We start from the raw sequence: 25,306 nt of genomic DNA on the forward strand, positions 1-25,306 counted from the left end.
GTTGTCATAGACCAGGACTACATCATGCTAACACAAACAGAACAAAAATATAGTCCCTGCCCTGAAACTGTTTACAGTGTGGATCCAATGTGAAAATGGGCCAGGAACTATACCAGTTTATATTAGCTAAGGAACAGAGATCAATAATTATTAAAATATGCTTCTTTTAAGTAGGACACATGAGCTAAAATTAAATGCTTAACTATTAAAATACAATTCAACACACATGCTTTATCTTTCTTTTAGGAAATGGAGAAAAATAAATTTAAAGGAAACTGTATTAATACTACATTAAAAGTTGCATCTTAATGTCACAAATAAAGAAGAGAAAAAATCATGAAAGTGGTTGTTTCCCATAGCAACTTTATTTTGTCCAATTTTTTTCTAGTAAGCGTCTAGGTCCATTACAATTTGTGTTATACATTATATATCAAAACAAAACAAAATAAAAAAACCCCAAGCAAAAGTGGGTTTTGTTATAGGAACCGCAGCATTTCCTGACTGTGATACTGACTGTACAACCTAAATATTTCATTAACACAGAGTTTTCATTGAAAATATGTATACGCAGAAATCACTTCTACTGGTACTGAAGTGAAAAGCCAGCTGTTTAAATGTGCACAACACTAACCAACAGTTTAGAACAGCATGTGAAGAACACTACCATATCCAATTGAAACTGCAGGGAAAACATAAAAAAAGAGGCTGGAAATCAAAGTAGACAATAGCCTTTTAGGAAATAACATTTTCTTATTGTTTTTGTTGTTAGTTTTATTTTTCCCAGCAGTTTGCAGACAGTATGAAGGATGAAGAAACTCTCCTTGCTTACAAATCAGAATTCTGTCCCTTGCTGCATTCAAACCTCATATTAATTCTATGGAGTAGGAACTGTTAATCCCTCTTCTAGCTGTTGCTATGTTAGAGCACTCTGGTAAAATTGTGGGAAAACAATGGTCATGAGGGCTTCTGTAATGCACCGAAAAGCCATCTCAAGAAGAAAAAAATGACTCTCCTTCTCCCTGGATTTTGGAAACCTAAATGTTCAGGAATTTTTGGAATTGCAGTCTATTATAATCTAGAGGCCAGTTATGAAGATTGGTTGGATCTGGTCTGAGACAGAAAAATGTTAGGACACCATTTTTATTTTCCTAATGAAAAGATAAAATAACTCTAGAATGTGAGCAAGGAAAGTTAAATGACTTGGGTAAGTGCTGAAATGTGTCATGTTATTAATGTATATAAGTAGTAGCTGAACCGAATGCATTATTTCTGACTCCTATTCCAGCTGCTCACCTACTTCTATTATTCCTAATCCATGGTCACAAATAAAGGTGAAGGTGTATTATGAAAATACAGGCATATTCCAGGATTTTCTTTAAAACAAATATATGATACTTAGGAAAATCACAACAGAAATCACACTCGCAGTCTCATTTATATTATGGTTGTACCCAGTCAGTATCAAGATCTCACTGCTTAGGTGCTGTGCAAATGTAGAGCCTGCCTGTGAACTTGTTACTGTACAAGCACTTACTTTTGCCAAAACTCAGTGATAATCCTGCTACAGCAGCTCTAACATATACTAGTCATTCCTTGTCCCTACTACTCCTAAGACCTTGCTTTATACCTTGATTTAACATTTCTCCATCTCCAGTAGCATTCTTCCTGTATTCAATTTCTCCTGCTTGTGCCACGTGATCTGCCTGCTCCTTAGGACTCTCTCTCTCTCATTTGTTAAATTGTACTTTTTTGATGTTAGCTCATTCTTAGGCACCTTTCCTCTGCCAATCTTTCAAATGACCTAAACTCAGTGCTCCTTCGTCAGAGCTCATTTCTAAGGCTGGCTAGTAAGTGGAAACTCCTTCCCACAAGATTTCATTTTTAAACTGTTTAATGCTCATTTGGTATGAGAGGTAAAAGAATGCAACTGTTTAAGAGGGCAGTGGCACTATTTTCTGGAAGGGGCGCTTACAGAAACGTTATGGTTCAGGAGCTCCCAAACAGAATTTTTTGGCTGGCCAAATGAGCAGACTGTAAAATGGTAAGTCTTCTATGTAGGCTTCTGTAGCACAAGTTCATTTGGTCCCAACTCCTTGGGTCTTAGTTTCCTCACTTCCTAGGCAGTTTGCAGAGGTCCTCTCCATCCTTTTATTGTTCCCTAAGTCTGGCTGCCTCTATGCAGAAAGATAAAGCTATTGACAAACATTTTCCCTGGTGCCTGATGTCAAAGCAAAATTTCTCAGCATAATACTTTATAAATATTAGCTCCAGTAGAACCGTAGGTATTTAAATGATTTATTGTACTTGCATGAAACATGGCGGAAAGCTTTTAAATATAACCTGATCTACCTCATTTCCTCTTGAAATCCTGAGGAACATGTGTACACCACATTGTAATATACAACTATACTCATAGGTCTGACAAGATAGGACAGCTCAAAATTTCTGATAGTAATGTAATCAATCCTTACAAATTAAAATGGTTTTCCATTCTGATGTGACACCAAACTCTTTGAGTGTATGTTCCTTTAGAAATGAAAATATATTCATTGTTGTACATGATAATTAGTGGGTGCCTCTACACATCACAATAATATGAGGGTGAGGGGGAAAGGCCACAATGTATCTTAACTTACCAGGCAGATGTACTCTGAAAAGACATCAGTGGTGGGTTTAAAGCATCTCCTTTTACAGTACGTACTGCCTGTGACGTCTGAGGCTGTGGCTGAAGTGGAGGCTGAGGCTGTGTCTGTGTCTGTACTTGGCTTGTATCTTGAGCAGGGTTAATCCATCGGCTCTGTCCCTGCGTCATCCACTTTCCCTGGATTCCCCACCTTGCCAGGTAAAATTTGCAAATATCATAGTTCATCGAAGAGTAATATAAAAGGTCCAGTACCAGCAGGACCAACACAAAAAAGCCATAGATCCACACTCCTAATAGTGCACTGTAGTTGCTGTAAAAATAGAAAACAACAAAGGAAGTCATCCAACATATCCATAGAACTTATCATGCTAGTTATTTATCAGTGCTTTTAAAAATATCATTTAATGTAAAATGCAAGCAATTATAAATATCTGCCCTTTTATCCATAAGAAGAATTGCTTTAAGCACTGTTTACCATTAGGGGAATGAACTTTCCTATACTAAAAATATTTATGTCAGTGCTTAATTCTGAGTATATGAATGGCCGTACTGAATTCAACAGAACTGCCGAAGTGCATAAATTTAAGGGGCCTATGGCTTGCTCCACATTTTACTCATGAATCCTAACATTGAAATCGGCAGGGCTATTCTTGCAATTAGACATTATTTGTTTGAGTAGAGGTTGTAAAAACTGAGCCCTCTGGGTTTGCTGGTGTTAAAATAATATACTTATTGCTGATTTCCATTACAACCACATTATTTTAGACTTGGCTTGTTTGCATTTATAATCAAACCACATTCACCATAAGTTCAGCTGTAGCCACTGCTGGCACCCCAGAACTATCAGTGCCATAACGTTTGTGAACTTGGCATTACAAAGAGAAATGGTTTTATTACACAATTCATTCAACATTTTAGAGGTTAAAATATATATTATTCTTATGCGTAAATGCTTGCGTAACTATTTTATATATATGATTAAGAATCATAAAGGTTTCTACCTATGTGCTAACAAAAATGTAGTTAAGTAAAAACAGAACAGATTTAAGTAAAGGTACCAAACAACATATGGGAGAAGATTCGGAGATGGAAATAGAAAACATTCCCCAGACAACAAGTGGAACATTTTTTAAAACCAAGTGTTATTTCATTGGGCATTTAGGGTGGGAGATTTTACAGTTATTCTGTGAAGCCCCTACCTGTTATAGCAGGCATGTGGGTTAATGTTAAATACCCACTCTGAGATGGATATCCGAAATATGCAGAACATCTCAGACATTATCCTGACATTCTAAATACCTCTAAATTGCTACTAAGCAAAATATTTTACCACAGTAAAGTAACAGATTAAAAAAAGCCAATGTAAAAAGTCACATATGCAACTTGAAGCACTAAAACTATTACTTGCAACTTTTCTTGATTATTTCCAGCAAAGAACTCTACAAACAGTTTTATTTTTTTCCTGGAAGTATGGTTTAAATAGCCACTGCAATTGCTCCTTGAAGAGGTACAAACAACAGACTGATTCAATCACCAGGGCATCACCAGCGTATAACTCATGCGTCTGTAAGGTAATCATTGTGTAATGAGGTGTGAACAGACAAGTCTGCGGAAAATAACCAGCATGTTTAACACAGTATAAATGATGCTTTGTCACTGAAGTCTATGGGGATGGCAAGGAAGTATTTGCCAGCTATACAAAGATGGCCTCTATTAGCCACAGACACTTAGTGGCAGGGACCATACCATAAAATTAAAGAGTTAAAAAAAATGAATCATTTCTATACTCCCCAAATATTTTCTTAAGCTATCTCTTCATAGAGGAAATATTGTTATTTTTTTGCTTTGACACACAATAAATTCACACTTTGAAATCTTAAAATTATTTATGAAATGGAGCCTCCATCTAACAGAACTGTATATTTGGGGATTTCATTCACACGAACACATTCTTTCTCACAGGTGAAGGTTGAATTCATATACTTTATATTTTGGGCAGTTCAGGACAGGACCTACTATCTTAAAGGCTTTTAAAGCAGGGAGAGAAGGGATCTATTTACATATATACCTGAACCACCTCTTGCTGAAATAAATGGGAGAATTTTTAAAGGATATTTTCTTATGTTAGAAAGCTGGGAGTGGTTCTGAAATGGAATAAAATGTCAAAAGAAAACGGTATCATTCAAAGTCCAACAGCACTTGCAAACCAATGCAACATACTGTAGATAACGGATATACTGTACTAGCCTGGAAAATGAATGCTTTTCTCTTGCATTTCTGTCAATGTCACCAGCAAAATTATCACATTTCGCGTTTTCAGTAACAGCTTTGTACAATTTTGTATTACTCTAGTTTCCCTCCTGCTTTTGCTTGGTGAATCGCACACATTATGGAGGGAGAACACAATTTACCTTCAAGAACATACTAATATCAAACTTTTTCAAAATCAAAATTAAACCATGACATGCTGAGAATTCAGAATCTTGCCTGAAATACTGATTTAAAAAATGTTCTAACATTAGCATATCCTTGATTTTTCTGTCCACTATTTACTGGATAGTAAAATCTATTTACAAAATGCTTTTCATTTTTCCATTGAATTTGAAGGTAACTGTGATTCAACAATGTGAGTGACTCACCAAACAAGGGGGGAGGTGGGAAGAGCTAGAACACCACATAGATGTACAAAACTGTTATTTCAAATGCATGGTACAATTTTTTGTTGGAGGGTTTACCTAAGTCAGGAGAGTTATGCTAGTAGGAAGCAACAACGTGTCCAATATTTATTGGATAGTAAAATCTACCTAAAAATGTTTTAGGTATGGTAACTCTACTGACTTCAGAATAGCCACACTATTAAAAAGCAGGTGCTAGTGATTACAGAATCAGTCCTATATTAATTGCCTTAGAATAACAAAATCACAAATAAAGACATTTTAAAGTTTGGTTTTCACAAAGTGTTCAATGCTAAATAATCTTCAGTGGGATGGGAACAAAGTAAAGCCGAGCACTTTTGAAAATCTCACCCCAAGGACCAGATGCTGTTAAGATAAATGCATATGCTGAACTGCATATGCTAGAAAGTAGTTCCTATTAACTTGTGCAAATTTTTGTAGGGCCAGAGCCTAATAAGTTTTATCTGAGTGGTGTGGATCAAGACTTTCAGCTGAATTACTCTTTATTTTTCAGAGGGCTTACCCTTGTCTTCTGTTTTATTTTCTAGCTATTCTACCAATGTAAACAAAAGGGAAATCAGACCTGAATAATTTAGGAGCAGGTTTTCAGACCTAACTCGTGTTCAGTAAAGTACCAGTCACTATCCTAGGGCACAGACAAAGGTGACAATTTTCGCCCAATCTAGCCACAAAGTGGTCTATAGCTGTGACCAAATACAAGTACATGGCTGCAGACAAATCCCAAAACGGCTGATTGGGCAAAAATCTGAACCCTCATTGCATGAGGGATCAGATGAAGATGTTTCAAAACAGTGTATTCTGTAACTTCTGTCTGCCTGCCTGCCAGCCAGACTGTCACTTTTCAGAATGTGAGTGGAGAAAGGGAGTGGACTGAGTTTGGTATGGGGGTTTTCAGCCGGTACTGGGAGGTGTGGTGGGTGTATTGGAGCCTCCCGCAAGGTGAGAGGCTCCAATTCACCCATCCCACCCTCCAGCACAAGTTAGGGTAGGGAACCTCTAGAATGAGCTCCTTCTGCTCCCTTTCCACCACTCCCATTCTGAAAACAGCTGGGGCTGGCAGGGAGGAGGGCCTGTTACTAGAGAAAACTGGCTGCAGGCCAGCAGCCAGCACCTAGATTCCCCTCCCCCTGCAACCAACAGTGAACTGTTGTTTGGTCTGGGGGATCATTGCAACTCAGAATGTTTCCTGCCAAGTGTTCTTGGTTACAGTGAGGAGCTATACTTCTGTCTACACCCCTAGGTGAACAGAACCATTTCTATAAATAAGATGAGCAGTAATTTGCCAACGATGGGAAGGATAATGTATTTCTTTTCCTAAAGTTAGAAACCATGTTATATATCCACTGGCAAGAACTTGGAGGTGGGGACATTTCTTAGTGTGATTTTACATGAATTTGTTTTGTTTGCATTTTAGGTATTTAGCTTTAATCATTAAAAAACACTTAGTAAAAAATTAGGGCTATTTTGAGCACTGTGATGTAAAGCAACAATTTATTAATCCCAGTGTATGTGGGTTGTCCATCTGTTCCTTGTAAATAACATCTGTTTCTCACAAATCCAAAAATGAAAGAGTGCTTTACTTAAATTAACATACAGTGGGACGACTGCACTGTAAAAAGTCCATGTAAAAATCATGCATAAAATACATTTTATGTTGTCTAGAGAAAACCTGCACTCGAGTCCAGTTTGTCATACAAAATACTAAAATAGTGCAACATATAACCTTTCTGTACAACTAACATTAAATGTAAAGTTTCATCTGCATCAAAAAACTATTTCTAATAAAAATCCAATAAGACTTAATGCATTGCAACATTACTGCATTATAACATTATAAACCTAACTGTGGAAGTTAGTGACAGTGTAATTTTAACACTTTGCATGTATCAGAATACCGAATAAGGAGCCCTTGATTTTGGTTTTCAAAAACACTGCAAACTGCTTGTCACAGCTATATAATTTATAGGGAAGCAATTTAAGCCCTTAGCTCAGTCCTTTAAAATGGTTTGGCTTTCATACTGATGTAGTATAGGTTTGAATCAAAGTCCGCTGCAGTCAACAGGAAGATTCAAAATGACTTCAGGGGTATTTAATTCAAGACTCACAGAAGTACTGTATTTACTTGATTCTAAGACAATGCCTTTTAACATGGCAGAAATAGCCCCTCATCTTAGAATTGAGTATAAGGGTGGTGTGGGGGCAGGCAGGAGTTGTGGCTTGGGCTCCAGCCCCTACCTGGGGTCAAAGCTAGGGTTACCATATTTCCAGTTCCAAAAAAGAAGACACTTGCCAGATAGACATGTATATGACTGGCGGGGGAGGTGGGAAGGGAGGAGGCAGTGATATGCTGGTACCCTGTCCCTGCCCATTCTGTTGCCCCTCACTCCTAAGCCACAGCCCCCTCAGCCCTGCTGCTGCCCTTCACTCCCAACCCACAGACCCCAGCTCTGTCAGTGCCCCTCACTCCCAAACTGTAGTACCCTGCCCCCTTGGACCATGCTGGTGCCCCTCATTCCCAAGTCACAGCCCCCCCCATCCCTGGTGGTGCCCCTCGCTCCTGACCCACAACCCCCTTGCACTGCCAGTGGCCCGCCCTGCTGACCCAGTCCCCTGCCCCCTCAATGCCCATCACTCCCAAGCCACAGCTCCCACCCAGCCTTGCCAATGCCTCTCACTCCTGACCCACAGCCCCCTGCTCCACCCAGCCCTGCAGTGTCTCTCAGGTGCCCAGCCCCAGCAAGAATAGGCACTGGCCCCAGTGCTGCTGGGCCAGCCATGCAACTCCTTGCTGCCCCTGAAGGGCACCCTGCCCTTTTCCCCCTCTGGAGGGACAGACACCCTCCCCCTCCCACACTGCTGCAGTACCAGCACTTGGACAGCTTCCCTCAGTGCTGGCAGGTGCCTGCCCTCCCCCCCACACACCACCCATCCCCTCCACACCCCTCCCACCACACACACACACACACACACACACACACACACACAGTGACAATCCTGAAGTACTGGCAATCCAACCGATGCCCTCCACAGACTTACCTATATCCAGCTGCCAGGCTGCTCCCACCCCCTGTCTGGCTGCATACCAGCCATGTGTGTGTGCGCCCTGCCTCCAATCACCCTGCTGTCAGCCCCAAATAGCTCCTTGATAGGGCAAGCCAGGAAGTGCCAGGAAAAACTTTGAAGCTGAGCTGACCAAAATCCCAGACATTTGATCATATTTAAAGAACTGCCTCGTCTGAGATCGGAGGATGTAAAAAGAGGACATGTCCAGGAAAACCTGGACATATGGTAATCCTAGTCAAAGCGGTAGCCGCAACTTCTGCCTACCCTATCCTCCATTGCATGCCACCTCTGCAACCCACCCTCTCTCCACAACATACATAGCCTCTGTTCCCCTGCCTGCCCCTCTTCCTCCCACTTTACCCTTGCTCTGTGCCAGTGTACTCCATCCACACTGAAGCCTGGGGCACTGAGCACAGCCTCAGCCCAGTTGTGGAGCAGTGGCTTGCAGCCTGTGTAGCTGCTACAGGAATGGGCTGGGGCCATGCTCAGGGCCCCAGGTTAGAATGGGGACAGAGCCTGCCAACATGGAGCAAGGGGAAGGTGGGCCCGAGGCTGTGGGGGACGGGGATTAGACAGGGGGCAGACGTGGCTGGGAGACAAGTAGAAGCAGAGGGCAAGCTGCTTAGCCTCCAAACACCACCTGCTCCCCATTGCCTACCCCACTGTAGCAGTAGGGGAGGGGATGAATTAAAGATAACACCTCAAAATTATGTTTTACACATGGAAAACTTTTAGGCCTGTGTGAAGTTGCTAGTATTCGCTTCAGATTCGGATTCGGCCAATTTGGGGGACAGTGATTTGATTTGGTGATTCGAATCACTGTCATGAATCGATTTGGCCAAATCTGATTTGGAGATTCGGCTGCTGCCAAATCTCTAAATCTCCGAATCACCCAGGCCTGTCCCCCACCCACTCTCCCAGCCCCAGCAATGACTGCCTGCCCAGTCCAGCTCCCGGCACTTTGAAAAAAAAAAGCCCCGACTCACTGAGTGCTGCCTGCCAGGTGGGGCGATCCCTGCTGCCCCCCACTGTGTGGGGGCTCTGCACAAGTTCCCCAAGCCCCTCTCCCAGCCCCCCCCCCATGGCTGCCCCGCCCACCCCAGCTCTGGCCCTTTAAGGAACCCCCCCAAACCCCAGACTCATCGGTTCCTGCCAGGCAGGGGCAATCCCCACTGCCCCCCACTGCCCCATACCACATGGGGGGCTCTTCCAAGAGCCCCCCAAAGCCCCAAGGTTGCTGGTGAGTTCAGGGTTGTTTTTTTTTCTGAAAGGGCCAGAGCTGGGGTGGGCGGGGCAGCCATGAGTGGGCTGGGTGAGTAGGCTGGGGATGGGGCCTGGAAGGGGTCCTCCCATGATCCGCTCCCCCCTCCTCCAGCCCCCTCCTCCTCCGCCCCCTACTTACCAGCTCCAAGTCTGGCTCCAGCTCCCTGCTGCAGTGAGAGGGGGCTGTTCAAATCATTTTTCCAAAGATTTGGAGAGCTTTGAATCGATTCGGACCTTTTTATTGGTCCCCTGATTTGATTCCAATTTGGAGATTGAGCCACCAAATCGGGCCAAATCTCCTTCAAATCGAATCAACACCTGATGCTTCACACAACCCTAAAATTATAACAAATTTATACATTTTCCATGTATAGATTCTAATTTTGGAGGGGCAGGTCATCTTGAATTCAGGGTCATCTTAGATTTAAGTAAACATGGTATGAACTACTTTTAGTTACCCTTCTCCATCCTCTTCCAGTTACAGAATCATAATTGGAGTTCTTTTTGGGCTAACATTATGAAAGAAAACTGATGGTCAACTTTGTAATTTGCATTCCAAAAAGAGTAGTTTACAACCTTTTTCACTTGAGTCATCCTTCCATAATTTTTGTGAATTGAGTGGCACCCCATTTAAAAAATATATTTATTTATTATAGTGCTTACCTGCTTGAAGAAGGGCTGGGAAGGAGAAGGAGCATCTGGGGGGGAAGAGCCTGCACTTCTTACTGGAGCCTGAGTTTTATCTCCTCTCTCCCTCTGTCATGGCACCCCAGGGCACAATGACCCCCTTGGTTGAGAATCACTGTCATAAGGTGACTGTGCTTTCTAATCACGAAATTCTTTAGATAGACAGTAGGCAGGACTGGAACACAGAGGGTTTTTTTTGCAGGGGGCGGGGAGTGTGTGTGGTGGGAGGGGTTATATGTGCTTTCTTTTGGGTTTTTTTGAACCAGTAGTTTTTATGCACTGTACAGGAGTGGAAAGATTAAGGAACCATTAAATTTAGGTTTTTAAAAAACATTGCAAGAGCTTGTTGCAGCTGTATAATTTATCTGTGGGCAAACAGCCATGGAGCTGCTTTTTTCTGGACAGGACTGCTAATTATAGTAGTATATTATATATTTAAATTTTATTTCAAGCAAATTTTTCTTTCAAACACACACACATGCTTGGCAATGGTTAGAAACCTGTATAATGGAAGAGGGATTGAAATCTTTAATATACACTTTCTGCATATCACCTTTCCTAAAATTAAAATAAATTTTCCATAGCCCTGAGGATCTGCCTACCTTAAGATATAGAGCTCATCACTGTAGTTGGCTAAGAGTGTTCCAGTTAAATTACATCTGAATGCTACAGTGGCTAATGGACAGCACAGACTTGTCAGCACTCTTGTAGATCAGGTTTTGCTGTAGATAAGCAGGTTCATTTCAATTCTGCAAGGGACATACTGAACTTAGAGAAAAAGGCAGTGTCATTATGTCATTATTTCCTTTTGCATCCAAGCCAAAGTGTGGAGGGGGAACTCATTCACTTCTGCAAATCTAGGGTAAGAGACAAGTTAAAAAATAATCAGTGTACTGTAACACGTTGCAACATTTCAAGGAACAATGGTCACAAACTGACAGAGAGCAGATTTAGGTAAGGTATCAGGAAAAACTTCTTCATGGTAAAGGTGGCCAAAATTTGGAATGGGCTTCCAAGGGTGATGGTGCTCTCCCCTACCTTGGGGGTTTTTAAGAGAAGGCTGGATAGGCATCTGGCTGGGGTCATCTGACCCCAGCACTCTTTCTTGCCACTGGCAGGGGGTCGGGCTCGATGATCTGTTGAGGTCCCTTCCAATCCTAGCATCTGTGAATCTATTGATCTAGTTATAGAGTAAGGACCCCTAAAACAGAGCTGCTACTTGAACTCAATGAAGCATGTACAATAGAGACTCTAGCAGGAAAAAAAATAGCGTCAACTGATCTTTATTTTTAAGTCAATTTAAACAGCAGTAAGAAAATAGCCTAGGGAAAGTGGCTTGGGTGGCAGAAATTTATATGGTCTGTAAAAGGCTTTTAGTGTAGCTGTTATTTTTAATCACAAACAGTTAAAAAATGAAGCTTTCCTAATAATATCACTCACATCTACCTAATCTTTCTCAGTGGGTGCAGTTTCTCTTTGTACCCTGTTGCCTTTTCTATATTTATAGAAAATTCATTCCCAGGTAACTAGGGCTTAAGGGACATATGCCACCCATTACAAACTCTGGTTCAGAAAACTGGATAGCTGGCTTGGGCAGAAGAGTGTGCTTAGGACTAAAGGGATCAGGACAACAGCACTGGGTAAACAGAGGACAAGGCTAAACTATGTTAAGTGTGAGCTTTGGTTACGCAAGGGTGTATATAAATCACATGCAGAATGGTTTAGACATGGGTCTCCAACATGTTCACTCTAATGAACTAATTTTGTTTGTCCATAACCCTTGTTAAAAAATCATATTTTCCAGTGGAAATTTTACATGCATGTCCTTTGTCCATAGAACTATTTTAAAGACATTTACAGTGCTGCTGACACAGCTGTTCAAATGCATTTGTAAGGAAGTGCATTACCCCTACAAGTGACACATTCAAGCCTATAACCAAAACAGCCCTAGCACATCAAGGAAGGCTCTCTGCTTTTCCCCAGCACTGGGCAATATGTATAGGAAAAAGAAGCCAAGCAAGAGACAGTGGGCCAGAAGCTACAGGCAGCCAGCATTCTCTTTTACTTCCTTGGTACCATATGGAAACAATCCAAGAAAAGGGGAACATAAAAAAGGTTCCTTTTAAGAAGGCCTTCAGAAAGAAATGATGCCAAGAAAATCTGTAAAACCTGAACCTCAGCCACACTTCAGCAAAAAAAAGCCTTGGAAGTCTGGTGTGGCTTGACACCCAGAACTCATTAGGGTGACTCTTCCTGCAGCAGCCTGGATAAGGCTGCTAAATACTGAATGACCACATTTACATTTTCTCTCAAGCAAACATTCATTCACATAGTTGGTAATTGCAAGACACTGGCATACTTGGGGATGGGAGTGTAATTTTGACACATCATTATCACCATCATTATCACTATCAATTTTGTTGTACTGCTCTGAAGGGCTGAAAATGATTGGAAAAGGGTTCAATAGGTCATATGAAAAACTCTCAGGATTCTTGCAGGATCTCAGTGAAGAAATACAGCTTTCCACAAACTGATAGAAAAGAGTTGATCCCATGTTCAGCATAACTGGGGAAGGTGAACTAGAGCTTTATGGACATATTTGGTGCCTTAGCCCATTTCCTACATTCAGCTGAGATAAAATATTTTTTCACATCAAGTGGTTCTGTAAGCTATAGCTTGCATGGATTATAGCCGAGTAACTTAGAGTAGATGTCAATGAGGGGCCGCATATGTATGTTTCAAAACGAATTCACCATTTAAACAGTTGGATTAATGAATAGTAGCACAGCTAGGGTGGGATAAGTGGGATACCAGCCCCAAGCACCTATTTAGAGAAGGTACCAGAATGGTGACCTCCAGGGAGCCCACATGGCACCAGCAGCAGCTAGTGTGAGGGGAGCCTGCATTATGGCAGCAGCAGCTTTGAACATCCCCCTTTCCCACCTCTGCTGAGGTTGCTGAAAATGCTAGTTACACCTCTGTTAATGAATAATGCAAAGATTTTCTTTAAGGACCAAAGTCCAAGTCCACTGAACAGAATGGGAATCCTTCTATTAGCTTTAATGGGCTTTGGATCTGGCTCCAAGACTACACTGTATTACATCTTATACTGTAAGCAGCAGAAGTGTTAATTGGCTTAGTGGAACAGTCACATCTGAAGGTGAAAAAAACATCTCTGCCTGTCCTTCACCTACTGTGACTTGCCACTAGAGGATTGGTGAGGAGGGGCAAGACTAAAGGAGCTAACAGCAGGACCAGTTCACTGGTTGAGCTCTGAGGAGCCTGATCCTTTTTTTCTCTGGAGCCCACTCCCTGTGCCACCCCTTCCTGGGCTGCTGCCTGGGTGGGTGCCACCTGATCTCCAAAAAGGATTTGGCCCCTTGGAGCTTACTTGGCAGCTAGCTGACTGGCAGTGGTGTGGTGGGGATAATCTCCAGGGGAAAAAAATGAATTGGTCGCTTAGGACCCAGACACATGCCTCAGCGGCCCATCCCTGCATCTCCTCCCCTCTACCACAGGCTCACTGCTTCTGCTGGGCAGAGTCAGTGCTGCAGCCCTGGAGCTTACTTGTTCTGCTCAGGCCCAGTAGTCTGGGAGCATGCCTGGGGGAGGGTGGGGGGGAAGAGGGGAGAACAGGGACAGGACTTCTTGCCCCACACTGGAGCAACCCCAGCACGGAGTCCCATGCTCCATTCCCAGAGCTGCCCAGCTGCTACGGTAAGTTCAGGAGCCGCAACTGTGACTGCTGCTGGGTGAGCCAGGTAAGGAGAGCTAACAGTCAGACCCTGAACAGCCCAGTGGAGAACAGGGTCAGTGGCAACCAGCTTTGGGGTGCCATGCTGCAGCTGCTAAGCTCCATTCTGCTCCAGCTGTCTGCCCCTGCCAGGGCATGTGCCTGGGTTCTCGGGGTGCAAGCACTAGGCAAGGGATGTGCTGTAGCTGAGTGTGGGGCTGGGCACAGGTTCAATTGTGGGTCAGCAGGAGGAGTAAGCACCAGCCTGCCGCCCTCCACAGGCACCATGGCCCAACTTGAGTCCAGGCACTAGGAGCAGCTGGGAAGCCCTGCAGCCATCGGGTACTCCACATTTGTGGCTCTGGCTCTGCCTGGTGGAAGCAGGAGGGCAGAGGCACCATACCCAGCCCCACTGCACCCTGGCATCCTCACCCTGACTCAAGAGAGGCCACTACATTATGGGATGCTGGAGGACTTCAACTTGGGCACAATATCTGTATGGAGTGGCCATACCTTAATGAAACAGGAGCAAAATTAGGAGGAATGGAGTGGCATAACTGTAAGATGACTAACAAGTGCTTTAAACTACCAATCCAGGGGTTAAGAGATCCAGAAATTGCCTAAAATTACCATGTAACAAGGTCCAAAAAAGACTTCAAGGTACTCATGTTGAGCAAAAACTTAATCCAATGGACAATGGAACAAAAATATGGCCCTTTCCTTTTTAATGTTCATCTTAATTTAATTGAAGAGCATGTACCTAATATTCAACTAAAATTTTTGTAAAGAACTGTAACCTTTCTAACTAAATTTACACTTAACTTTCTTGGCTGCTTTGAAAGTCCCATCCTAAACCTACTTCTCCAACAAAGATTACTTTTAAGTTATTTTTATTGAAATTTATTTTCTTTATTGTCAGGGTACTGTATACTAGAACAAGAAAAAAAGAGTACAGTCTGTATGGGGGAGTCAGGCAGAGCTCAAACAGCTTAGTCTTTAAATATACACAGATTGGGGGGTGGGGGGAGAGGGGGGGACCCTTCATAAGATGTCTAAATCCAAAGCTCACAAGGAACCTGGATGCATAATTCATCAAAGCTGAGCTGCTTAATTCAAAATCTCAGCCACAAAAGAAAAAAGAAAAAAAAGAAGCCTCATCTTTTCAGGTATTTTGATGGCCCCTATCAGGATAGTGTATGAATACCTCATATCCTTTATGATCTGCTTCTCATTAAGGTAGAGAATATTATTATTGTTATTTTACTGGTGGACAAGCCCTGTCCCCAAAAGACGAAGAACCAAATCCAGAAAAACCTAAAGCCAGAATTGCAATGTGGTGGATTTATCAATTCAGCTCAGCTTAAACAGGCTTGGAAAATCTTTGTTTTCATTGGTGGAGCCCATCCACCAATCAGGTAAGGGCTGGGTGGGGCTAGCCCCACCCCTTGCATGGAGTGGGGTGGAGTGAAGAGCCTTCCAGACCTGATTGAAGTCTGTGTTCTGCAGGTCTGGCAAGACTTTGGGGGCAGAGCCTATGAAGTGAATAAAAGGAGCTGTGTGCCCAGCACATGGAGAGATGTGTTGGAGGACGGAGAAGAAGGGGCAGAGAAGAGCTGGGAAGAGCTGCCCAGGGGGTGGACCCAGTGCCCTGAAGACTTCCTCACTAGGACTGATGCCTCAGTTCTATTCCGTGTGCAGTACAGCGCAGCACAGTATATGGAGCTCAGACCCTGGAAGCCATTCGAGGCAGCTTGGGTCTGCAACCCCTGGCAAGTGGCCAGGGCATGGTGCAGAGATTGCTGCATGGAGGATCTGGGAATGGATCCTGACTTGGGGAGCCATTTTCGGACAGCTTGAGTCCCCATTCCCTGGCATGCAGCCAGGCAATTGACGCAGGCAGCGTCAGCCCCCAGAGGCCCAAGAGCTGATTGAGCCCCAGTGTTGCACAAGGCAGCCTGGACCTCCAACCTTCAGCAGAAGGACAAGCCCCGCAGTGCACGTGATGGTGCATGGGGCCATGAGGCTGTTACAGAGTGGGAGAGAGCCTGGACAGCGGAGGGCCACTCCTGCCTGGAGGAGGCCCCCAAACTGGGACAGTCAGAGGTAGATCCAGCCTTGCCAGGAGTCATGAGTTGTTGGGAAAAGGGGGTTTCCCCCAGGGGAGGGAACCCTTGGGAGGGAACCAACAAAGGCCCCTGCAGGGTAAGAGGTGTCTGACACAATCCATGAGAGGTAGGAAGGCCTGGGCATTGTTTCTCTCCCTGGCAAGTCACAGCAGTGCTCCTTAAGGTTGAAAGGGGGAGCCCAGGTATACCCACACCACTGGCACCTCTAAGGGAGTGAGAGCACCTTACATGTTGTTACATTTTGGGTTATGATCAAACTCTTCATGAGAATCTAACCTTTACCTATTGATTCTGGGTAAATGTCCTTCATAAATAGTCAATAGTTACCTGCTGTTAGCTAGCGTTTGAATATTGTTGTACTTACCTGTGCTTACCTGTTTCAGGACCCAATTACTCACCTGTGCCGGGTGTTGATTATTTGCCTTTACCTTCATTTTCCTGTTCTAGGACTGGTCACTTACCTGTGGGGACTTGATAGCCACTGGTGGTAGTACACTTTCCTGGCCATTGTTTGTTGAATGTGGTTGTAAACTCATATTGTAAATATTTACTATTCATTTAAGGGTCTTATATATATTTATGTGCATATATTAATAAACTTGTACATAGTTACATGTCCTGGCCTAGCTGTATGGAGAATTAGAGGGAACTGATCCAGAGGCAACTAGATCCCTATCACAGCAAAACTGCCTGACCACCTATCCCTTCCATTTGAGGATGGGGCACACATCAGTGAACCCCTACCCCTCACCACCAGTGGCTACCTTGCTTTGGAGGCATCTAAAAGTCCATAACTGACATAAACATTCTCAAGATGTCCAGGGTTCTGCTTTTTTCACACAGCAAGGACTGCCATGTGTTTCCCTGAGCAGTTCAGTGTCTACCTACTGTGTATGCCCCAACATAATTCAGAAATCAGGCAGAGCAGGATTTAGGTAGGTAGGTTTTGCTCATGGGCATGCTTAACCCACAATAGCATCAGGCCCCTAACAAAAATCCATTGTAGCTACTCTCATCTCAAAATAAGTGGGGGTGGTAATGCCTGTCAGGATCCCTAAAAAAAATTTTGAGGTGTTTGTGAGGTGTCATGCATGTTTTCTTGAGTCTGACTGATGGCCTGTGTGGTCTCAACAGCTAGGAGGCATTAAGATGCACTCAGCCATATAATCCTTGTTTCTATGAACTATAGTACATGAGATTAAATGCATTTCTGATATGTTATGGTAAGGCTAGGATTGCATAATATGAAATGATTCCCAAGTGTCACTACTTAAACACTGAGTTTCTTTCACACCTGGAATAGGCTCCAAGCCTAAAGAGCTGAAAAGAAGTAACCACTGAGAATTAGCATCTGACAGGTGTTTGTTTACTCAAACAGACTCCAAAGACTTGATCAAGGCACTTGAGACAGGGCCTTCCAGACAGTGAGGACTTTACATTTTAAGAGACTCATAAAACCTGGCTATTCAGGTTATTCAGGGAAAGATATTTCTCACTGGGGATATTATGTGAGAAAAAAATATCTTTGGGATATACCTGAAAGGATGCAATACCAATATTCTCCTGGTCATAATTAGTTTAGGTAAGACTTTGCAGGGATTGAAAGTTACGTGCATGGTGGGCACTCCTCAAGAATCCAATGGGTGATGTATATGACTCAGATTCTGCAAGAAGGGAGTATACTCCCACTCAACCTAGATAATAACTTAGTGGTTGGAACACTCTTCTGGGACATGTGGGCTTGAACTCCTCAACCTAAGGGGAACCCAGAACTCAGATCTCCAGCTTTCCAGGTGATTACTATAGTGACTAGTCTATCATACAGAAAATGTGCATCACCATACCTAGCTGTATTATGAATGGAAAAGTGGAAAACAGTGCAAGAAATCAGGATCCTGAATGTATGAATTTGCCAGTTGACAGTCCTGACTTGGGTGTCTCAGATTTAGAAAGGGGTGGGAGTTCAGTCTTCTGTACTTAGTGTCTTCTACTACTTACCTCTAAGCCAGCTCCCTGCTCAACATACCAGATTTTTGGATCCCCTTTCTGAGACATCTAATTTTCCTCCCACCTTGTATGAGGAGCCTAGGTACCTAACTCTGGGTTGTGTATTCTAATTTGCGAGCCAGATATCTAAAAGGGAAGGTGTTGCAGTACCTACCTAGTAGATGCTTAAGTCCTTCATTGGTTCTAGCCTCAAGTTACCTGTCCATGAAATTGCACAGGAAGCTTTTGAACTGAGGCCCATTCTAGTGTCTAACCTGTAACATTATCCTACCCCGTATTAAAATAAAACAAACCATGAACAGACATCCCTAAACTTGTGATTAAAGCATTTTTGTTTATAATTAAGTGAACTGTATTTGCTATATTTATAACGATAAACAACAAATGACATCAACCTCAAAGTGCTTAAAGTATGTATGCATCTAAGTGTTATTTTCTTTTTTGTTTTGTACTTAAAATTAGAAGGGATCATTTATAATAAAGTACAAATTCTGAGCAAGTATATTTACTTACATAGCTTCACTATAGTATTGAAATCACTAGGGTTATTCATGAAGTAAATAATCACTCAACAAGTTAGGAAGCATTTAAACAACAGTGTCCAAAGGAGCTAAGGGAGTCAAAATTTAGTTATAATGCCTCAAAAATCACAAGAGGAAGATGAGCTGAGTCAAAATGATTCCATCACCCCTTTCACTGAACCTCTGGAAGCCGCTTTGTGCAAAAAAACCCCTCAGTCAGGGTTTCCAAGTGTTAGGAGGGAGTAACATTACTCTGAATGCTAACAATGCTATAGAAATGTGTATGAAATCAATGGTCCAAGATTTTTACTGGATATAAATTGAAATGGATCCATTGGCCTCACTGCCACCATATTTTGGGCCAGAATTTGTCTCTTGGGGCATTTTTACATGAGTTGTGGAGACAGGGGCAGAGGCCCAAGACCTGCTCTATTTAAAGTGCCACTGTTGCATGTATCAGCGTCCCCGCGCTTCAAAATGGCAGCAGGGGCGCTTCAACTAAAGCTTGTCAAATGAATTTTAGTTCAAACACACCCAATTTCTCAATTATGAGATTCTCCAGGACATATTAACTCATGCAGACATAGATCTTAATCAGGTAGACAAAGATTGCTAGACAGTCACATTTGGTGCAAATCAGTTAGTTAACTTCAGAAGAGGATCTGCTCCAAAGGCAGTATTTCCCAAATACACAAACTATTTAGCTGATGGAAGCCAATCATTCATACATCTCACATTTACTTTCTTAGGAATTCATATGAATAAATACTATAAGCTAAAGTTTCAGTTAAATCTTTTGGTTGTTCACAGATAGCCCAATATTCTACCAAAATGTATCATATTTTTAGATATGATAATGGAATAAATGTAAATAACCTTGTCTGAAGTTATACTGAGGCATACCCAACATTGATCTTCTATATACGAGTTTCTCCCACAACACATTAATACAAGAAATGTGTTTGTGTGTGGTAGAAAGAATGGCTGAAGAGGAAAAAAAAAGGGAAAGAATGTAACTCTGAATCAATCTTTGTCACAGTCCTCAGTTGTGGGTTCATTGCTATGCATACCCTAGATCAATCATTCTCCACAGCTACTAAGGACACAGATTCATAGATTCATAGATGCTAGGGTTGGAAGGGACCTCAACAGATCATCTAGTCCAACCCCCTGCCAGTGGCAGGAAAGAGTGCTGGGGTCAGATGAACCCAGCCAGATGCCTATCCAGCCTTCTCTTAAAGACCCCAAGGTAGGGGAGAGCTCTACCACCCTTGGAAGCCCATTCCAAATTCTGGTGACCCTTACCATGAAGAAGTTCTTCCTGATGTCCAGCCTAAATCTGATCTCTGTCAGTTTGTGACCATTGTTCCTTGTTACCCCAAAAGGCACCCTGGTGAACAGAGCATCTCCAGTTTCTTGCTGTGCCCTACTAATGAATGTGTAGGCAGCCACAAGAACACCTCTCAGTTTTCTCTTTCGGAGGTTGAAGAGATCCAGGTCTCTTAGTCTCTCCTCATAGGGTGTGGCCGGCAAACCCTTAATCATACGAGTGGCCCTCCTCTGGACCCTCTTGAGGTTATCCACATCCTTCTTAAAGTACGGTGCCCAAAACTGGACACAGTACATCAACTGCAGTCTGACCAATGCTGCATAGAGGGGAAGTATCACCTCCTTGGTTCTATTTGTCATGCATCTGCTAATGCATGATAAAGTGCGGTTAGCTTTGCTGATGATTTTGTCACACTGATGACTCATGTTCATCTTGGAGTCCACTATGACTCTGAGATCCCTTTCTATGTCTGTGCTGCTGAGAGGGTCATTCCCCAGCCAGTAAGTATGCTTGATATTTTTACACCCTCAGTGCAACACTCTGCATTTGTCCTTGTTGAACTGCATCCTATTGTATTCTGCCCACTTTTCCAACCTGCCCAGGTCCACCTGCAGTCATTTCCTACCCTCCAGTGTGTTGACTTCACCCCACAATTTAGTATCATCCACAAACTTGGATAGAGTACACTTCACACCCACATCCAAGTCACTGATGAAGACATTGAAGACTACAGGTCCAAGGACCAAGTCCTGCGTGGCCCCACTGCCCACATCCTTCCAGGTTGATACCAACCTGTCCACCAACATGCTCTGGGTGTGACCCTCAAGTCAATCTGCCACCCACTGGACTGTGTAATCATCTAAGTCTCAGCCTCTTAGTTTATTTATGAGAATGGAATATCGTATTGAAGGCCTTCCTAAAATCCAAGTAAACACCATCCACCTCTACTCCTGCATCTAAGCATTTTGCGACCTGGTCATAAAAAGAAACCAGATGAGTCAGGCATGATCTACCTGCTACGAATCCATGCTGGTTGCCCTGCTGCATTATTTTTCCTGCTGGACTCACACAAATGAAATCCTTAATAATTTTTTCAAAGAGGTTTCCAAGGATAGAGGCGAGACTAACTGGCCTATAATTACTTGGGTCCTACTTCCTCCACTTCTTGAAAATAGGGACCACATTGGCCTTTTTCCAGTGGTCTGGGACCTGACCCAAGCGCCATGAGTGCTCAAACAGCCATGCCAGTGGTTCTGCTATCACACCGGCTAATTCCTTCAGTACCCTTGGATGTAGCTCATCTGGGCCTGCTCCCTTGAACATATCCAGTCCATCCAAGTGACTTGCACCTAGTCAGCATCAACAGTTGGTAGGCTGGTGTCTCTCTGATGCCCATCTAAGAACCCATTAGGAGACTTATCTTGAGCCCTGTTCAGGAGCACTGAGCCAAAAAACTCATTGAATAGCTCAGCCTTGTCCCTCCTGTCTATCACTAATTGCTCCTCCTTGTTCAATAGGGGTCCTATGCTGCCTTGCACCTTCCTTTTACTCCCTACATACCTAAAAACAGACTTTTTGTTGTCTTTAATTTGTGTTGGTAGCCTCAGCTCTGTAGTTGCTTTGGCCTTTCTACCTGCCCCCCTGCAAGTGCGGGCCAAGTAGATATACTCCTCCTTGGTAGCTTCTCCCTGCTTCCACTGCCTATATCCCTCTTTTTTTTTTGCCCTTAGGCTTCCCTGGATTTCTCTGTTTAGCCAAGGACGTTTTTTAGCCCCTTTCCCCCCTTTCCCTCGTGATGGGACTGTCTCCCTCTGCACCTGAAGGATCGCTTCCTTTAGGAATGACCACCCTTTCTGGACTCCCATCTCACCAATACTCCTATTGTACATGAGTTTTCTTGTGATGGTGTGTAAAATAAGGTCTAAACAAACAACACTTTCACAGTTGCTTTTTGTTTCATGAAAGATGGGGAGAGGGGAGTTTAGTTGTAAATTCCAAACTTACTTATTTAGAGTCCAAGCAAGACTAATCAGCACTATGTTTAAACAAAGCTCTTATAAGCAGCATTATCTGCCCTGTGCTTCCTTCCCACCCACAAAGCTGTGGGCCTGATCCAAAACCCATCCAGATGATTAGAAATCTCCTATTTATGTCACTGAGCTTTGGGTAAGTTATCTACATACACACTGTTTCATATGACCCTGTATGGGTAATCAAGGAACAGCTCCCTACTTAATATAAAGTGTTTTTATTATACCAGTTTCTTACAGAGCTGTTACAGGGCCTACTGTTCTCCCTCAGCCTCTCTAACTCTCTTGTTTTTCCTGTCTCCTTCCCCTCACTTGCTGTTCCTTCAGCTCCTTCAGACACCTCCTTTCTGCTGCTGCTGGTTTTGCTTCTGAGTTCCATACATATTGTTACATTTTTCCTTTCAACAGTTGAAAGAGATGATTAACTTATTCCCCTGGTTGGGCCAGAGGTTGCTAGCACATAGCCCACTTTGGAGACCAAGCCTTTACCACTGGTCTGCTATGTTCTTTAGAGCTCATAGTCATCCAGGTATGCTGGTCATTGTACCAGCCTCCCGCTTCTTGTTTATTTGATTTTTCTGGGTGCTATGCCTGCTTCTGTTCTGTCCGTGTCTTTGTTTTGTGGGCTGGACTCTGCTTATGTGTCTCTTTCCTTTGTGGAGTCCATGGCATCTTTCTCCCCTATCTGGGGCTCACTGATGACTGACCATTTGTTAAAGTTGTCTTGGTCCTGATCCTGGAATCTTTTGCTCAATTGTATTTCCACTTTGCCAGCGCTCTGCAGCTGCTTCTGGTTACATCTCAGCCGCTGTCCACTATCTGTGACAACTTTGTAGGATCAATCTCCCACTTCACCCTCAACGGGTGGCCTTTTGCCATTCTTTCACATGTGGACTTACTGGTTGTGCCCAGACCTTTCTCCTCTGCACAGTGGTCTCAGGTCCCTGGATCCTTTGTTATACTGTGATACTTGCTGAGACTGTTGCTTTTTTAGCTGCTTCCATTTACTGTTGCCCCTTCTCCTGGGGTTGTAGCAAACAGTCTCTCAAGGGGACTAATGTCTTAGTTCTATGGCTCATTAATCCATGGGAGGGTGTGTTGCCATGGTCCAATAGAGCCAGGTAGGGATTCCCTGCTGTCTTATTTGCCTTCAACAAGAGTATCTTGGCTGTCTTTACTGCTGATTCAGCCTTGCCATTGCTTTGTGGGTACCCAAGGGATAATGTCTTGTGCTGGAATTCCCATCTAGTGAAGAACTGTTTGAATTCTCTTGGGATGTATTGTGGGTCACTGTGAGAACACAGTGTCAGGTATCCCATGCTGTACAAAATGAGCCTTCAGCTTCCTGATCACCTTTCCTGCATGAGTGTCTTTGAGGTAATCCACCTCCCAAAAATTGGAATAGTAGTCCACGGTGACCATATAGTTTCTATCATTGACATCGGACAAGTCAGTCCCTACTTTCTCCCAGGGCCGAGAAGGGATATCATGAGGGTTCAATGTCTCTTTTTGCAGTTTGTCACTGTATTCCTTGCACACCTTACACTGCTCCATGTATGTTCTCAAGTGGGCATTCATGCCTGGCCAGTAGATGCACTCCCATGCTCTCCTCAGGCATGATTCTATTCCCATGTTTGAAACATAGAGTTGGTTCACCATGTCTTGCCACAGAGCTACTGGGATCACTGCCCTGTCTCCCAGACCTCCTTCTGATGCATCACACAGTAGGACTAGTTGCTCAGCTGTGTTGTAGTAAGTACTTCAGTGTTAGGGCTTTGCTGATAAGTTTTTTAATTCTTTTGAATGCCTCCTCTTGGGTCTGTGCCCATTCCCAGGCTGCAACATTGTGTGTTAGCAACCTAAGTGGCTCACAAGCATTAGACAAGTGTGTACAAAATTTGGACAGATAATTAACCATCCTAATAAGGTGCTGGACTCCTTTGACATCCTGTGGCCTGGGCATCTCCATAATGGCTCTCACCTTCTCTGGGTCTGGGCATAGTCCTTCCGAAGTCAGCAGATGTCCAGTGTAGGGTACTTTTGCTCTTTTCAGCTGTATTTTGTCGGCATTCAGTTTAATGTTCCTTTCCTGGCATCTGTTAAGGAGTTGTTGTAGTTTGACGTCATGGTCACAGATCGCCTCTTCCTTATCATCCTCTTCTCCTATGACAAGAATATCATCAGCCACAATCTTGATACCTGGAAGACCTTCTAGCTCCTGGTTTAGCTTCCGCTGGAAAACTTCTAGAGTTGGGTTGATCCCCATGGGCATGATTAACCAGCGATACTTGGCAAAGGGCATATTAAAGGTTGTCAGGTGGCTGGATGATTCGACTAGCTCCACATGCCAACATCCATTCTTGACATCGCAAACTCTGAACACTCGTGCCCTTGACAGGTCAGGTAGTACATCATCAATCGTTGGCAGTGGGTAATGGGCTTCTTTTGAGTGCCCTGTTAAGTGGTTTTGGATCAATGCAGATTCTCAGTTTGCCTGACGACTTCCTTACTACTACTAGGCTGCTGATCCAGTCAGTGCTTTTATCAGCTGGTGTGATGATGCCTTTTTTCTGCAAGTTTGTCAGTTCTTTCTTCAGTGGCTCCAGCAGGGCTAGCAGAATTCTGTGTTTTGGTAGTCATACTGGTTGCACCTGTGGATCTATTTCTAACTTCAGTTTGCCTTCAAAGAGTTCAGTGCCCTGGAATATGTCTCCATATCTTAACAGAAAGTTAGGTAGTGAACTTAATAACCATTCTTGCTCTTCTGTGACCCGGAGGATGTTGTGGTGTTGCAATGTAATTAAATCCATGGTTTGTGCTGCTCAGCTGCCCAGCAGTGGATGGGTGTCTGCCCTGTCAATCACTATAAATTCCAGGCAGTACTGTTTCTTGTTGCATGGATTTCTTATAGTCAGCTGGCACTTTCCCGGTGGCCTCATAGTTGTTTTGTTATACATTAACAGCACCTGGTGACATGTTTCCATTCTGATGCTGCTACTCAATAGATTCACAGGAAGGACACTACAAGTGGCTCCACAATCCACCTGGAATCTCATAGGTCTTTGCTCTAGCATCATTGTTGCAAATATGGCCAAGTTGCTACCCGCTTTTTTCTGTAATGTGTGTATCCTGTGAGTCTGTGAATCTGTCAAATTTACACTGAAAGATTCCTCCTCATCTGTAGTCTCCTGATTGCTCATCACTGC

At 43.4% G+C, this 25,306-nt stretch overlaps 1 protein-coding gene across 8 annotated transcripts in view; it reads right to left on the minus strand.

Annotated features, from left to right (window-relative positions):
• Positions 1-25,306, minus strand: part of SHISAL1 (shisa like 1) — a 172,044-nt gene that overhangs the window by 67,526 nt on the left and 79,212 nt on the right. For all 8 annotated transcript variants that reach the window (XR_002092026.2, XR_002092024.2, XR_009461848.1 and 5 more), the window contains exon 4: positions 2,637-2,954. Coding sequence is in view for 4 of the 8 variants with exons in the window: in XM_059726649.1 (XP_059582632.1) it covers positions 2,637-2,954 (318 nt within the window). In the remaining 4 variants the exon portion in view is untranslated. The remainder of the gene's footprint in view (positions 1-2,636; positions 2,955-25,306) is intronic.

This window comes from Alligator mississippiensis, chromosome 4, assembly GCF_030867095.1.
Source record: "Alligator mississippiensis isolate rAllMis1 chromosome 4, rAllMis1, whole genome shotgun sequence".
Lineage (NCBI taxonomy): Eukaryota > Metazoa > Chordata > Crocodylia > Alligatoridae > Alligator > Alligator mississippiensis.